Consider the following 18073-nt stretch of genomic DNA (forward strand, 5'->3'; position numbering starts at 1 on the left):
GAGCAGTGAATGGAATCAATGCAGTCTTATTGCATGTGGCCCTATGTGTCTTTTGATGCATGTTTTATGAAATAAGGTGCCTCAACACTGGACCTATAGCTTCAAATTTTTCATCTTCTTAGCAGATGTTTTCTTTTAGTAACATGTAGTGACATCCTTTATCTCTTCTTACTAATTTTGGTTTGACATCTAGTTTGTCAGGTGTAAGACTGGCTAATTCTGCCCGTTTTCAGCATCTACTTGATGCAGGGTTTAAAGTCTTCCAATCTTTGATGCTCAACTTTTCTGTGTGTTTGCCAGTGAACGGTGTTTCTTGCAACCAGCAAACGGTTGAATCTTGTGTTCTGATTCCATCATCTAGTCTGTGTCTTTTAATTAGAGAGTTAAGGCCATTAATATTTGGAATTATTATTGAGATATACTTGCTATTTCCCATAGCTTTTTAAATTCTTTTTCTATTTATTTTCATGGGGCGATGGAGCTTGCTGGCTTGTTGAACTGGGTGTGTTTGACTCTTTCCTAGTTTTTATTTATTTGTCTGTTCTTCCCATGAAATTTTCTCTTCCTTGTGCTATCATGTTGTAATTATCTTTCTCCTTTGTATGTAGAATTATTATAAATATTCTCTGTAATTTTGACAAAGTGGCTATGGAATGCCTTAGTTTGTATGTATCTTGGGATGTCTTGATTTTTCCTTTAAGTTAAAAAGTAATTCTACTCTATGTAATAATTTTGGTTGGATATTTTATGCTTCAGGGTTTGAAATACTTCCTTTCCTGCTTCAGGAATTCTACTGAAAAGTTTTATCTATTCCGCTAGTTCTGCTTTTGCTAGTAAGTTGAAATTTCCCTCTTGCAACTTTTAATATTGCTTCTTCCTTCTGTCTTTTTGACATTTTCATAACAATCTATCTGAGATGTTCTTTTTCCAGCCATTCTCCTTTAGAGTTCTAAATGACATACATGAAGAGGAATACATCAGATGGGGGGGGGGTAAAAATAAAGGAATCTCATGCTAGCTCCTAATATGGCATAAAAAAAGTTCCTTATTAAAAGAGAACTCACAGATCACAACAAGGAACAGGAACGAAATCCAACATCCAGGTGTGGTGAGCAAAAAGTAAGAGAGCAAGCGGGTGATCCTGCGGGCTTTTAGGTACCCAAGGTCATACCCAAACTGGCCTAGCCTCTCAAAGGCCGTTGGCTGAAGGAGGTTCCCCACCACATACATATACCTATACACATATGCATATACACATATATACATAATTTGGGGAAATGAATTGCAAATTTCATTCAATAGTTCTGTACTTTTAAATGTTATTGCAACCCCCTCCTACCCCAGGAATTATTTGTTTTGTCTGTTGATTGTGTCCCAGATTTTCTAAAAATTGTGATCATGTTTGTTTTTAAATTATTATCTGAATGTAACACTTTCTGAACCTTATCTTCTATCCTTAATAGTCTTTTCTCTTTGGTCTAGTCCATTTATTAGTAGTGGTCTCCATTGTTCGGTTTTCTTCCCCCCTCTCTTTTTGACTGATTGAAGTCTTTCATTTCCAACATTTCTGATTTTTAAGTTTTTCAAAATCTCCATTTCCATGCTGAACTCCCCCTCCTTCACACTCTCTGTGTGAAGTATGCATGGAGGGCAGAGAACAACCTTAGGTATCAGTCTCCATCTTCCATGTAATCTTCCAGTGTGCTACTGTGTACCTCAGGTTAGCTTGCCCACCAGCTCCAGTGGCTTTTTCTGTCTCTGTCTCCCATCTAATGGTAGCAACATTGGGTTGGGTTGGCACACAGGTGGTCCTGTGCCTGGCTTTAAGTGGATTCTCAACTCAAGTCTTTATTCTTGACAATGAGCACTTTATTACCCAGTCTCTGAATTAATTTCCTTGCTTCATTCATCTATTTATTTAATCTTCTATGAAGTCACTGAACATTTTTAAAAGTGGGATTCTAAATTATTTGTCTGGAATTTTAGTGATTTGTTTCTGGCGTTTAGTAACTTCGGAGTTCGTTTTGTTTCATGTGTGATTTGTACGTCTGTCTGGGTAGATGCATCTTTTATGGTTTTCCCCCATCTTTTGTTCGTTTTGTTTCATGTGGTTCTTCTTACTGAGTAGTTTTCTCTTGCGAGTATGGTCTCTGTCATCTAAAGGGAAGACACAAAGAGCAGAAACAAAAGCAATGATTTGTCAGTAATCGGGTAATAGAGTGAAAAGCAGTTAGGTGCACCATTTACATTCCAAATGAGGATAGAAAATAAAAGAGCTATTGATGGATAAAGTAGGTGTTCAAAGACTATTACGACTAGAAATATGAATAATTAAGAAGTGAAAATAGGAGGACGTGAAGTAGGAATAAGAGGTAAAGCAACAGGCTTAAGCTTTGAGAAATAGTTGAGAACAGGAGAGAACAGGTGCAGATAAAACATAGTTGTAAATCCTAATCAAGTGACTTCAAAACCGAAACAAAAATAACAAAGCAAAAAAATGGAACCAGAATACTAGTAGCCAATATTTTTCCTGTCTAGGATGACTCCCCTACCCCTAGGTCATCTCTGAAGTTTGCTCTGCTGGTGGGAAAGCAGCTGTTATCTGTCTGGTGCTCAACCAGGTCGAAGCAGAATGGCTGTATACAGTTTGCTTCCTGTATTTTTTCTGCTCCATTGAATTCCTGTGTGGACATGACTTGAGAGTTGTTCCCTGCTGCTCAGAATGAGTGTCTCCGGCACTCAGCATGAAGTGTCCTCTTGACTGCTGTTCTTCTGCTTTGCTCTGCTGGTTGGCCACACTTTCCGCTGTATCTCTTTCAGTGTCTGAGATGGAGGCAGACACATGCTTGTATTTTCCCTCGCAGCTAGAAAGTCTTCTGTTCCCAGAGCTCAGGATGCTTTTCCACCAATGCCCACAGTCTATACAAGTTTGTGTTCACATCAGCTCTGTTTCCTTGTTTACAGAATTTGAGGGCAGTTGGACACTTAGTGGAGGGAGTGGCCTTTTGGATTAGGAGATGTGACAGTGCTTGGTTGTAGTGTTCTAGTGTTGTTTCTGTTGCTATAATAAAAATATCCAGGACAGCCCAGGATAGAACCAAGCACAACTGGCAAAAAAAAAAGCAAAAAAAAAAAAAAAAAAAAAAAAAAAAAAAAGTCAATGAAATGATTCCTAATGATAGTCTTCTGTACTCATAGATTGGTGCCTAGCCGCATTGTCATTAGAGAGGCATTATCATGCAATTGCTGCAAGCAGAGGCAGAAAACCACAGTCAAACACTAGGTGGAACCAGGGGAACCCCACAGAAGATGGGAGGAAGGATTGTAGGCACCCCAGGGGTCAAGGATACCAAGAGACTACTGCCCACAGAATCAACTAATGGGGCTCATAGGGGCTCACAGAAAATGGCATGATAAACAGGCACCCTGTAAGGTTGGAGAGAGGCTCTTTGCCTGTATAGTATGGTTGTGTGGCTTGGTGTTCTTGTGGGACTCCCAACAGTGGGAGTGGAGGGACTTTCTGACTCTTTGGCATGCCCTTGGGATCCTTTTCTTAATGTGGGGTTGCCTAGACCAGTCGTGATATGAGGGTTTGTGCCTCATCTTATTGTAACTTATTGTAACTTATTACAATTGTCACTGCTGTGACAGTGAATATGCCCTGTTCAGTGGATACTCCTGGGAAGCCCCCCTTTCAGGAAATGAAAGAAGAGTGGATCTGGGGGAGAGGGGAGGTGGGGTAGGGAATGGGAGAAATGGAGGGAGGGGAAACTGTGGTCAGAATGTAATGCATGACAGAAGAGTAAAAAAAAATATCTTAACACAAAGCAACCTAGGGTGTTGATTTCAGCTTAAATTTCTAGGTTTTCAGTCCAGTGCTGTGGGGAAGTCAAGACAGGAGCTTCAAATAACTAGTCACATCACATCCACAATCAAGAGTAGAGAGAAATGAATACACACATGTTCACTTGCTCGCCTGTTTGCTTTCTCCTTGATTTCTAGACTATTGTGTATAGTTCAGGTTCTCCTGCTTAGGGAATGGTGCCACCCACAGTGTGCTGAGGCTTCTCATAGCACTTACTTAAGACAACCTCTATAGGAATGGCTACAGTTCATCCTACATTTGTCCATAATTGAGATTGTCTTCTCAGATGATTCTAGGTTGTGTCAAATTAACAATTAAAGTTAAATATCATAGAGTTTCTTTCAGAATCAGATTCTCCTCAGCCCTAGCGTATGAGGTAGAGAGATACAGTGGCACCTTTCCTTTCCAGCATTTGCTCCTGCAGTACCTATGATGATGATGATGATAATAATAATAATAATAATAATAATAATAATAATAATAATAATAAAAAATGAATGAATCCTCTTTGGATGAATTCTAGTCTTATCCTGACAGGATCTTTCAACCCCTCTTTCAGAGAATTATGTTACAGAGTATAACATGGTATAGGAGTCCCTAAATTCATAATTTGGGGAACTGCTCTTTAAACAAAATTAAATGTAGTTTTTGATTAGGGATATTATTTAATATACTATGGTGCATTTTGAATATTCCAGGGAGAACATGACATGTAGCATTCATGAAACCTATTTGACCCTAAATCCTTCTAGATAGGCCATAAGCTGATACCGATGCTCCCCAACAGCCTGGAAGAAAGAGAAGTCTACAGCAGACTCCCCAATGTGGCTAACACACATTTGCAATATGGAAATGCAAGTGAGGAACTGAGTTGTTGATTGCAGTTGTTAGTTGATTTAAATTTAAGTAGCCACAGTGGCTGGTAGCTACTGTATTGCACAATAGAGGTTTATACATGAATAAAGAGGAACCTTGCTCAAACTAATCCTACTTTCTGAGCTGGGTGGGTGTGAGTGGCAGTTGAAGGGCACAAACCATAAACCTGTCCTGGGTGCTGCTGTGACAGTGAATATTGCTCTCCACCTGTCCCTGGCCACTCAGATCTATACCTAACACTATAATTCTCCTATCTGTGCATTTGCAGTAAGAACACCTCCTTTACAGACTCAGGTGATACTGAGATTTGGAGTGACTTTGGGCATTATAAAATGCCAAACAAATAGCGAGTATTCTTTAATAAGTCCCTTGATTGTTGTCATTATGCTGACCTCCAAAGAAAGGGGAGGGACATCAAAAACACTAAGTAATATATAAAGGGCAAGGAAAGACTGGGGAGAGATCTCAGGTAGAAACGTGCTTGCCTTGCAAACACAAGAATCTGAGTTTGAGCTGTAGAACCCAGGTAAAAAGATTTGCATGGTGTCATGAACTTGTAATCTTAGAGCTGGGGAGGCAGAGACAAATGGATCTCTGGGGGCTTTTTGGTCACATAGCTTAGCTGAATCAGAGTTCTGGGTCCCAGTCGGAGACACAATCTAAAACCCATCACAGATACTGCATGCATCTTCTTGCACGCCTGGATTCACACACATGCATGTGCACGTACACACACATATTTCATAGGAAAACGTTTACTGTTAGGATCAACATAATGGGATCAAACGGCTGTCAGAGCATGAAGCACTCCTCACAGGAAGCTAATGCAGAGATGAATAGTGGGAAGTTTTGTTTCTCTAGAAGGCCAGTGCCTAAAAAGGGAAACCTGGTATGAAGGGAAATTCCTAAAATCAGTATGTTGAGATGAGTTGGTGGCTCTGAGGAAGGTTTTGATGCAAAGCAAGAATCATACCCAGTTTCCTGGGTCTTAGTGTAGGGAAAGCAATGAATGACCTGAAGAGAAGAGCCCTCCCAGCCCCAGCGGAACTGATGTAGTGATGACCTGCAGCCATGGTGACTATGTGTCGCATGGATCCTGATCCTAGTAAGACCCCTTGTACCTGCACTAATGATGCACACGTTGGGATCTTGTTTGTGAACATGAATCTTTAATGCCACATCTGCAAGAACTGTCAAGATGGTCATATTCACCCCTAAACAAAGCACTTTTCACTGAGATGTAGTCTGGATCTGATAGAGCCTTGAGTTAATTCTTGGTTAGCTGGAAACCTGCTAGATATAAAGAGGGAGGGACAATATCCTTACAGATTATTAAGAAAAAAATACAGTAAATTCTTTTCTAATATTTTGATATTTGTTAATGTTGATTTCTCAATAATACTAATGCCTATATTTGGATTTTTTAGCCAAGAAATAAAATCCATTTTCAACTGTGCTTTTTACTTTGGTCGTGGCCAACTTGCTAGCTTTTCTAGCTAACTAAATTAGACCAGTAACACAGGGGTAACATAAAATTGTGTTGTTGTGTTTATCTTGGGGGCACAGCTGTTCACACAGCGGAGAGCTGTTGTACTGAACAAGATTAAAGACCCGACCTCCTCCTCCAGCCACTAGACACAGCCACTGGGAAGAACAGTGACCCCACATCCTGCACCTCCCCATCCCTTTCTACCTTACTGTATTTACAGTACTTTGGGATTTTCGACATTTTTCACAATGAAGTCCTTTTTGTTAATGAAAATGGCAGACATTTGACACTGGTGGTATTGAAGGAAACATCTGGGAAGAGAAGCTCCCTGAAAAGGGTTTTTGAAAATATTAGCACATTGCACATGGAAAACTGTTTCTTCCTATTTGTCTCCAAGGCATCTTATGAATGTTTCATTTTGTAACAGAACATAGAAGATTGCCAAGTGCCTTCCTGCAAATTGGGCCTGTCAGATTCAAGCACCGTAATAAAACCAGGACCAAAAGCCAGTCAGGTACGATTTTCCTCCTTCGATCACGTATTTCCTTCCCCCAGACACTGGAGAGACAGTTCGGGTTTTGCACATATTTTACATTTCTCCTGTTAGGCTTTATCCTAATAGATTCCATAGTTGGTATGACCATGCCTACAATCCCCATTTCTCTCATTAGTGTTCCAGCAAACACTCAGTGAGTGTCCATGCACGCTGGAGCACCGAGCTAGACTTCACTGCTGGGTTCTGCACGGGCAGAGCACACAGTGGTCAGAAATCAATACGAGTGCAAGTCAGCGCAGTACACCCTGCCAAGCGCTGTAATAAAGGCTGACAAACGAGCCGTGGGAGAGCCGAGCTGGGAATGAATAGTGTTTCTGGGAAAAAGAAGCATCCCATCACAGAGGATGACCTGGAAGGAGATTAGGATTTCTCCAGGCAGCCATCAGTAAGCGGTTTTGAGACCAGATAATATATTGAGTGAGTCACCCTTGTATAGGCTAGAAAAATATAAGCATTATAAATATATAATATGCCATGATGTGGCTGGGCTCTTCGGATGAGAAACCCTGTTGGTTGGCCGAGTAATGCTTGAAGGCTTTTTGATCTCCTTCTCTTTGATGTCCCTGCAGAGTCTGGTGGACTCCATTACTGTCCTGCGACAGTTTCCCTTCTCCTCTGGCCTGCAGAGGATGTCTGTGATCGCTCAGCTGGCTGGTGACCTTCGCCTCCAGGTCTACATGAAGGGTGCTCCGGAAATGGTGGCCAGGTTCTGCCGATCCGAAACAGGTACTGACTTTATCTTTCAAAGGAAAAACCATTTCAAATGCCAAACACAGAAAGCAAACTTCTGCACCACTGTAATAAAAGCACATGAAGAACTCAACCACCAAAGCCAATAAAAGGAGCGGGTTGACTTGTAGGCAGGTGAAAGCAGCCCGGGAGATCCTGTGGTGCAGAGGGGGAGACTGGAAGGTGCAGAGGTAGAGAGTAAACATCTGGCTGTTACACAGCAGCAAAGTATAGCCACAGTGGGGTGTCGTGGCAGAAGATGTAAGGCTAAGCTGCAGGAGGTACATGGGCTGGATGACTAGTGGGGAATCTAGGGTGGGATCCAAACACTTGACCAGATCTGAATAACAGGGTACTCTGCACTCTGGCAAAGGGAACAGGGCTGGCTCTGCGATTAGCAGCTGAGACAGAACAATAGATAGGAAATTCTCTCTCTCTCTCTCTCTCTCTCTCTCTCTCTCTCTCTCTCTCTCTGTGTCTCTCTCTCTGTGTATGTGTGTGTATGTATGTATGTGCACGTGTGTATGTATGTATGTGTAATGTGTGTCTGTCTGTGTGTGCATATGCATGTGTGCATGTTTGTGTGTGTGCACATGTGTGTGTATGTGTGTGTGTGTGTGTGTGTGTGTGTGAGAGAGAGAGAGAGAGAGAGAGAGAGAGAGAGAGAGAGAGAGAGAGATGAAAATTGTGGGAGTCATTTCTGTTCTTCCAGCATGTACCATGTAGTCCCAGAACTTCTACTCAGATCATCAAGTTTGGAATATTGTATCTGTTGAGTCATCTCCCCACCCTGAGAATTACTTTGTTCTGTTATTGAAAATAGATTTTTTCTTACAATATATTCTGGTTATGGTTCCCCCTCCTCCAGGTGCTCAGTTCCTCCCTGCCTCCCCTTCCATCCAGATCCACACCCTTTCTGTCTCTTGCTAGAAATGAACAGACATCTAAGGAATAAAATAAAACAAGATAAAACAAAATCTAACAAAACAGAAATGGGTAAAAACAAACAGAAAAAAACATGAGGCACACATAAATGTAGAGACACACATATTCACATACACAGGAATCCCATAGAAACACAGAACTGAAAGCCATATTATATATATAGAAAAGACCTGTAAGGTATTAAAGACAGAAAGAAAAGGGCCCTGGCAGAACATTTTGAGACAAGGAACCTCCAAAGATGCCGTAGAGTTCATTCTGTGTTGGCATCTCCTGTGGGGCATGGGGTCCACCCTAAGGGTTTCCCTAGTGAAACTCCTTTGGGGAACACTAGTTTCTCATGTGCAAGTGGTTACCAACTGAACCTAGCTTGTGTAGTGATGGGGACATGTGTCCATTGTTTCTCAGAGCTGTAGGGCCCCATCTGGTTCACATCTGTGCAAGCCCTATGTCTGCTGCCTCAGTCTTGCCTGAGTTCCTATGTCCATCAGTGTTTCTGTGTCTAGAAGACCTTGTACCCTTGGTGTCCTCCATCCCGTCTGACTCTTACACTCTTTACTCCTTCTTCCTTTTCTGTGGAGCTTTCTGAATTCTCGGGGCAGAATTTAGTGGAGACATCCCATCTAGGACTGAGTGTTCCAAGGTCTCTCACTCTGCACAATGTCCAGCTGTGGGTCTCTGTCTTTGTTCCCATCTGCTGCTGGAGGAAACTCCTCTGATGATGGCTGAGCAAGGCACTGATGTATGAGTATAGCCAAATGTTTTTGGAATCATTTTATCGCTATCTTCCTATAGCAGAACAACAGTATTTGGTTTCCCCCAGGCTTATGCCTATCTAGCCCTAGGTTCTTGGCCACCCGAGCAGTGTTGATAATAGATTCTAGCTCATGAAATGAGCTTTAAATCAAATCAGATCTTAGTTGGAAATATTTTTTGAAAGAGAAATATTTCAGGGGGGACATGATTAGACTAAATTAGATGGTTTTCCCAGCAATTTTTTGTCTTTCTGGTCCCGACTCTGAGACAAGCTGTGCTATTTAATATTCTCCTAAACATATGCATATCCTAAGTGGTGGCCAAATTTATAGAAAATTTGTGCATTCAAATAAATTCACTTGGATGAAACTGGCATTTTTTTTCCTCCTGGCTTTCATCTACTTGTTATGATTAGCCTCCAGTTGTGCCCAGAATTCTAAATTTCATGAATGTTTATTAAGTCTCACTTTCTTTTGTTTTGTTGGTTTTTTTTTTTTTTTTTTTTGACAGGATTTCTCTGACAACAGTGGCTGCCCTGGAACTCACTCTACAGATCAGACTGGTCTCGAACTCATAGAAATCAGCCTGCCTCTCCCTCTGCCTCCCAAGTGCTGTGCCACCACAGTTGGACATATGTTTCCCTTTCTAGGTCAAGGATGAAGGACTTGCCTAGCATGCACAAGCTATGTGTCTGATTTCCAGAATGAGAAAGAAAGGACCTCTCTTCCAGTTGTTGACCTTCCTCCCAAATCCCATTAACTATGTCTCAGACAGGGTATAGACCATATTTGATTTTATTCTCTTTTGTGTTTAGCCATGTAGACTTTAGTGAGAATCTCCCTGTTGCCCCTTCCATGTCAGGAAGAGTTCAGCCTCCAATCTACCACTCTTATCTTCACAACAGCTGATACAATTCTACCTTTCACCTTGACCTTTGATCTCCCCCCCCCCCGTACTATAAAGAAATGAGGGCTAGAAGATTCCTTGAGATTAGATCCATGCCTCTGGGAATATTTTAGAAATATGCAGAGTCTAAGATAAATGGGAAGGTAAGATCTACTCATCACTCACGTCGTAGATGTAAGCCAAGGTGCAGAAGAGGTTTAATGGGTTGAAGTCAGAAAGTGAATTGGGAGTAGAATGGAGAATAAAACATAATTGCTTCACCGCCTGAGCCACCACAGCCATGGTTGTGCTACTGTCTAGGCCACCACAGCCACTGTTGTTCTTCAGCTCTCGTCTGACACCCTCCTATGGGCGCGTTAGAAACCCCCAAGAATTTAGAAATGCAAAGACATAGTTTACACCAAAACATGTAAGTGCTGCATTGAGTCAGCATCCATGTTAGGCAGAGCTGTGCGCTGGGGATGTGGCTCAGTGGGTAAAGCTCTAGGAGTCTCACAGGCTGAGTTTGGATCCCTAGACTGACTCTTAAAAGCCAGATGTGTAACATATGCATCTGTAACCTCAGTGAGCCCCTACCAGGAGCCAGGAGCCAGAAACAAGTGAATGCCAGCAGGTTTCGGGATGGCTAACATGGTCTATGCAGCAATAAACAGAAGAAGAGATGCTGTCTCAAAACAAGGAGGAAAGTGAAGACTCAAACTTGCCCTCTGACATCCACATAGGCACAGTTGTGCGTGTGAGCGTGTGCGCGTGCGCACACACACACACAAATACAAACACAAGTATGATGAATGGGCAGTTATTCTTGTAAAGAGTCACTCAGTGCATATTTCAGGCCTTTCTGGCCATGCAGTGTCTGCATCAGCTAACCAACTCTGCCACTGTAGCCACCAAGCCATCATGGACAGTAAACAAGCGAGTGAACATAGCTCAAAATTTTATTGACAAGAGCAAACTGCATCAAATGTAGCCTGAACATTATCAACCCTGATCTGGAAAATTGGCCACTTCTCTGATTTCATTCAAGAACACACAGTTATGAACTCTGTCCTTCATGAACCCAATCAATATACTGGACACTGGTCAGATCCATCTCGGTCATCTTAAGGGAGCTGCTATAACTTAGAGCCTCGGGCTGGGTGGCTTACACCACAGATGCCTATCTCTCATAGTTTTGGAAGCTGGGCTGTGCTGGATAATTTGGTTCCTGGTGAAGGCTAGCCTTCCAGTTGTGGATGCCCCTTTTGCTGCTGTATCCTGGTGAGGAAAGAGCATCTCTTATATCGTCCTGCACTTTAATCCCACCCAAGAAAGTTTCACCTTCATGGCTTATTTATTTTCCAAAGGTCTGTGTCCAAGTACAGCCATAGTAGGGATGAAGTTTTAACATAGTTTAGGACACAGAACCAGGACATAGCACAGCTAAAGAACAGCATAAGTTTGCCATTTTTTTCCTCATCAGAGTATTGTGACGCTGTTGGTGACCTCTGTCTGAAGCTCTATGTTTTCTAATAAAGCGTTTTACGAAGTGAAAGTTGATGTGCTGGAAGCATCCTGCAGTTCCCGCAGTCGCTTGGATGCTGGGTCATCTTCGTTGCGACCCTACAGCCCCTGCCCCCTCTCTCCTCACAGTGCCCAAGAATTTCCCACAGGAACTGAGGAATTACACAGTGCAAGGCTTCCGTGTCATCGCCCTTGCCCACAAAACCCTGAATGTGGAGACGCTTTCCGATGTGGACCGTTTAGCAAGGTAAGGAACTGGAAATCTAGACCGGGAAGGGCCTTTGTACACGCAGGGCAGAAGCCCTGGAGGTGGACTGGTGGCTGCTAACACCACTAGGAAGCTCTTGGGTGGAGAACTGTTCTCATCCAGTCCTCCGGCTTGGAGATGACCAACTGCAGGTAGGACTTGCCCAGGGCACATGGTGGGTTGTGATAGAACAAATATGACAGCTGAGACTTCCCAGACCCCACAGCCAACCTCTGCCCTACCCTACAGAGCATAGTTTTGGATTTTGTCCCCTCACATCAAGTGCTCATCTTGCCTCTGTACATCATGTGGCCAACACACTTTGGAGGTATCACTTGTACTGAGGTGTTCCTCTAGGGAACACAGCTGAAAATTTGGAAAGTTTTCAGACCCCTCCCTCTTTCTGGACTTTCTCAGGTCCAGCTTTCTTATTTCCCTCAAATCTGGGAGGGAGGTAGTGAGTGCAAATTGAATTCCATATAGAAAATAAAAACTCAGTATTTTTAATTACATTAAGGGGATGAATTGCCCTCCTTAGAAGATAATCTATACACTGCTTTCTCCCAGATTTTAGAGGTTCATTTTCTGTGATCTACATTAAAAGAACAGGAAAACTAAATAGGCGATAGCCTTTGTAGTCCCTATATTTGATTTATTAAATTTATATTTTTTAATTCAGAGATTCTCATTCCTATATAATTGGCTCCTTTGTATAGGGTACCAACGTATGTGGTTCAATGTTACTATCTGCAACCTATGTCTTTCTAAGATAATTGATGCCTCACGTGGTGCCTGTTTTCCCATCTATAAAACAGGATTGGGTTATCTTCAAGGAGCTTTTAGGATAAGACATTTTTGTCTTTGAAGTAGAATCATAGAGCTAATTCAGATAAGAGTGACATCCACGTCCTTAACATTTCAGATGTTGACTAGCCTTGAGCAAACAGAATGATTCATAACACATGGGATATTGTAAATTTCTATTCACAAATTTCAATAATAGGGTTAAGGTAATGAGTGAACCAGAGATTTACATAGCCAGTGATAGACTGTAGATAGTCCAGCTGTGACACACAGCTGTATTCTCATTTAAGAGCCAGTAGGAAAGTGCACATGATGAGAAATAAAAACAAGCAAACAAACAACAGTAGACTATGCTATCTTCCTACCCACTACACGTTTTCCCAAGAGATATCAGGAGTCAAAAATGTTGCTTGTTATGTAGTTGATTTTCTTGAGCAGGGTAAAATAACATTGTTTTGATTTTTATTAGGATAAAATTACAGTTAACAATTTTTTACAATTAGGAAAATAAAAGTTTTTTTTTTTGAAAACTGGAGTCACCAAGGAAATTAAGAGATTTTTGAAAGAACTTAGAAATCAACCAACACTGAATGACAGAAGAAAAGCTTCTATAAGACCTAGCCTTTCAGCAGACAAGGTTGTCCATTCTCTCGATATTTAGTCAATATAGTCCTTGAGGTTCTAGCTACAGTAATAAGACAACGAAAGGAGATCAAGGGGATACAAATTGTAAAAGAAGAAGTCAAATTCTTACTATTTGCTGATGATATGATAGTTTACATAAGTAACCCCAAAAATTTCAACAAGGAGCTTCTACAACTCATAAACACCTTTAGTAATGTAGCAGAATACAAGACTAACTAAAAAAAAATCAGTAATTCTTCTGTACACATATGATAAAAAGGCTGAGGAAGAAATCAGAAAAACATCATCCTTCACAATAGCCACTAATAGCATAAAATATCTTGGAGTAACTCTAACCAAACAAGTGGAAGACCCGTATGACAAGAACCTTAACCTTAAATCTTTGGAGAAAGAAATTGAAGAAGACACCAGAAAATGGAAATATCTCCCATGCTCTTAGGTAGGTAGAATTAACATAGTAAAAATGGCAATCTCACTGAAAGCAATCTACATATTCAACATTCAACACAATACCCAGCAAAATCCCAGCAAAATTCTTCACAGAGCTTGAAAGAACAGTACTCAACTTCATATGTAAAAGCAAAAAAAAAAAAAAAACTCTACTACAGAACTACAGTACTGAAAACAGCCTTATTGACATAAAAACAGATAGGAGGACCAATGGAACTGAATCAAAGACCCAGATATTAATTCACACACCTACATAGATATTAATCTATGAACACCTGATTTTTGACAAAGAAGCAAAATATATCAAATGGAAAAAAGAAAGCAAATTCACCAAATGGTGCTGGCATAACTGGATATCAACATATAAAAGAACAAAAATAGGTCCATATCTATCACCATGCAGAAAACTCAAGTCCAAATGCATCAAAGAACTCAACATAAAGCCAACCACACTGAACATCATAGAAGAGAAAGTGGGAAGTACACTTAAACACATTGGTACAGGAGACCACTTCCTAAATATAACCCCAGTAACACAGACACTGAGAGAAACAATTGATAAATGGTACCTCTTAAAACTAAAAAACTTCTGAAAAGCAAAGGACATGGTCAACAAGACAAAACTGCAGCCCCACAGAATGGGAAAAGATCTTCACCTCCACATTGGACAGAGGGTTGATCTCCAAAATATGCAAAGAACTCAAGAATTTGATCATAAAAAGAACAAATATTCAATAAAATGGGGTACAGATCTAAACAGAGAACTCTCAACAGAGGAATCTAAAAATGGCTTAAAGACACTTAAAGAAATGCTCAACATCCTTAGCCATCAGAGAAATGCCAATCAAAACAACTCTGAGATTCCATCTTACACGTGTAAGAATAGCCAAGATCAAAGACACTGATGACAACTTATGCTGGAAAGGTTGTGGGGTAAAGGGAACACTCCTTTATTGCTGGTGGGAATGCAAGCTAATACAGCCCCTTTGGATATCAGTATGGCGATTTCTCAGAAAATTAGGAAACAACCTTCCTCAAGACCCAGCAATACCACTTTTGTGAATATATCCAAAGAATGCTCAATCGTAACACAAGGGCATGTGCTCAACTATATTCATAGCAGCATTGTCTGTCATAGCCAGAAGATGGAAAGAACCTAAATGCCCCTTGACCAAAGAATGGACAAGGAAAATGCAGGACATTTACACAATGGAATACTACATAGAGGAAAAAATAATGACATCTTGAAATTTGCATGCAAATGGGTGGAGCTAGAAAACATGATATTGAGTGAGGTAAACCAGACCCAGAAAGACAATTATCATATGTACTCACTCATAAGTGTTTTTAAATATAAAGCACAGAAAACCAGCCTTCAAATCACAATCCCAGGAAACCTAGAGAGCAATGAGGACCCTAAGAGAGACATACATGGATCTAATCTACATGGGAAGTAGTAAAAGACAAGATCTCCTGAGTTAATTGGGAGCATGGGGACCATGGGAGAGGGTATAAGGACAGGGGAGAGGGAGGGAGGGGAGCAGAGAAAAATGTCTAGCTGAACAAAATCAACAAAAATATTTAAAAAGAAAAGAAAAAAAGCCTAACCCTTTCTTGGTTTAGTAGATGTCTATTAACATGCAGTCTGTGTTAAATCAGAAAGTATAGAAATGAATAAAATGAACTCCTTGACCCCAAGTATTTTAAATCTTAATTGGGGAAACAGATAATAAAATACATCTATAATACATTGTATTCTTGGTGGTTCTTAAATATCTCAGAGGGGAGAAATGGACCAAGTGGAAAGAACTTTTAAGAATGCGCACTACAGTTTCATCTAAGGAGGTCAAAGACATCCTCTGGGGAGAGGTATTTAAACAAAAATGTGAGTTAAATAAGTGCAGGCAAAACTTGCCAGAGGCTGGGCATTGAAGAACAGGGTGGTGGGCACAACGACTGATGGTGTGGTCTCACAGTAGAGGCTCAGTTGCCCGGAGAACTGATTGAGGCGATGAACTGCATCGGAAACAAAAGCACACCTTTGCTTTGCCATTGTGCCATCTCTTGGTGTCATAACCACAAAATCGTTGACAAGGTTAATCTCAAGAAAATGTCCCTCTGTGATTTCCTCTCTGAGCTTCCGTTTTCGGTCTGACATTGACAACTTCAGTCCATTTCCAGTTTGTCTTCGCATGCTGGGTTAATTACCTTTGCACTGCTAGGACCCAATACCTGATAGAAACACTGCAAGGGGGAAGGGCTTATTCTGCTTCTCAGTTTGAGCGGGATTTTAGCCAGTCACAGCAGGGAAAGTAGGGGGAGTACCTCTATCTGCTGTGCTGCGGTGGGACCCAGGGAGGTTCACATGGCAGCCAACCAGGAAACAAGGAGCACAGGCTGAACCAGGCCTGCCTCCAGCAACGTAATTTAATTAAAAAAAATCACTATTCAAAGTTTATCAGGAGAGTGTAACTTCATAATTAAAAAAGTATGATTTTTTTTATAAAGATCCAAAGACCTAAGTAGACACTTTTTTTAAGACATGTGATACACACAGGCATAAAATGCATAAAAAGGCATTGAAATTTAGTCGGGAAAATGAAAATCCAAAGCACAACGAGCTCCTCGCGTGCCTAGTAAGATGGCTGATGAAGGACTGACGAGATGGCTCCAAGGTGAAGCACTCTTGCTATCCTGCACAACCAGTTCCCAACACAAACTACATGGCAGCTCACAACCACCCATAACTCCAGTTTCAGGGGATCTGACATCCTCTTCTGGCTTCCCTGGCATCAGGAACACACATTGTGAATATAGGAACATGCGGGCAAAAATTCACAGGCCTATGAGCACACACATAGACGATAAGTGTAATTAACTGGTGAGTTTGCACTTCTATTTAGTAAGAAAATATTAATTAATTTTTATGCACAAATTGAATACAGTTTAGTACTTAATGGGTACATTATGATCATAAGACCTTGTTGTGAGGATGACATTCATGCAGAATGCTCCAAGTGACTGGTGACTGTCAAACTGATTTTATATATACATACATATATATGTATATATATATACATATTTACACACACACATATATAGTCAAGGACAAATATTGAAGGATTTTGAAAGACTGTAATTTTTGGAGAAAAAATTTCCGTGGTTGACAATGAAATAAACAAGAGTGGGAAGAGAAGAATACCATTTCTAAGATGTAGTTGGGAACTGGAAGTGGTTGCTTTAGGGAAAGAGACAAAGGATGGTATGGAGACAGGGCCGCTGGCTTTTCTTATAAAATCCTGGTTGCTTTCTTTTTTAATCTGCGTACTATTTCACCGATAAAACATAGACGGGGTTCCAAAGAAAAGAAATAAATCAGCCATGAGCACCGCACTGCTTCACCTTAAAATGTTCATTTTCATCCTGAATCCTAAGGGAGAAAGTGGAGTCCGAGTTGACATTCCTGGGACTTCTCATAATGGAGAATCGCTTGAAAAAAGAAACAAAGCCAGTGTTGAAGGAGCTGAGCGAGGCCCGCATCAGGACTGTGATGATTACAGGTATGTAGGATCCGGAGCCTGGCCAGCAGCACAATGAAAGGAAGCATGACCTGAGCAAACCATGTGACTGAGACAGAGAGAAGCTGGCTGTGCGGCCCTGCCACCCTTGCAGTACCAGCGAGCGGCAGCAGCGGTTTCTGAGGCAGTGTAGATCCTATTCTCTGCCCAGCACTACCCATCCTACCTGGGATTCTAGGAGTAGAAATACTTGGACACGGGTTGTGAGATGATTCAGTCAGCAAAGGACTTGCCATGCAAGCAGAGCTGAGTTCAGAAATTTGGCTCCCATGTAAGTAATAATAATAATAATAATAATAATAATAATAATAAACAATAATAAAAAGAGTGAGGTGACTCATGCCTGTGTACTGTCCTGGAAGGTGGAGACAGGAGGATCCTGAGGTTTTTTTCTAGCCATAGCCTGGGCATATCAAGGAGTTTTAGGTTCAGAGAAAGACTCTGCCAAAAAAAAAAAAAGTGAAATATGATTAATGAAGAAACCTCTGACCTCATATATGAATATGCACACAAACACATACATATGCACACATAAACACACACACACAACACAGATGGGGACAGATGGCCAGGCACAGAACATGGTAAGCAAACCCAAGTGTGTCCTGATCCTCAGTGTTTCTTCTTGTAGTTGGTCCACATCCCAGGGACATACTGTGATTTAGCCTGAAGTCATATGTTCACCACTAAGAGCCATCTGTTATCTCGATACTAGCCATGAAGCACA

At 41.2% G+C, this 18073-nt stretch overlaps 1 protein-coding gene across 1 annotated transcript in view; it reads left to right on the forward strand.

The window, feature by feature from the left end:
• Positions 1-18073, forward strand: part of Atp13a5 (ATPase 13A5) — a 122347-nt gene that overhangs the window by 65278 nt on the left and 38996 nt on the right. The window contains exons 15-18 of the mRNA XM_050159928.1: positions 6658-6744; positions 7356-7512; positions 11752-11869; positions 17204-17328. Coding sequence (XP_050015885.1) covers positions 6658-6744; positions 7356-7512; positions 11752-11869; positions 17204-17328 — 487 coding nt within the window. The remainder of the gene's footprint in view (positions 1-6657; positions 6745-7355; positions 7513-11751; positions 11870-17203; positions 17329-18073) is intronic.

This window comes from Alexandromys fortis, unplaced genomic scaffold, assembly GCF_014885135.2.
Source record: "Alexandromys fortis isolate MF-2015 unplaced genomic scaffold, M_Fortis_MF-2015_v1.1 scaffold_100_1_3062724, whole genome shotgun sequence".
Classification (NCBI taxonomy): domain Eukaryota; kingdom Metazoa; phylum Chordata; class Mammalia; order Rodentia; family Cricetidae; genus Alexandromys; species Alexandromys fortis.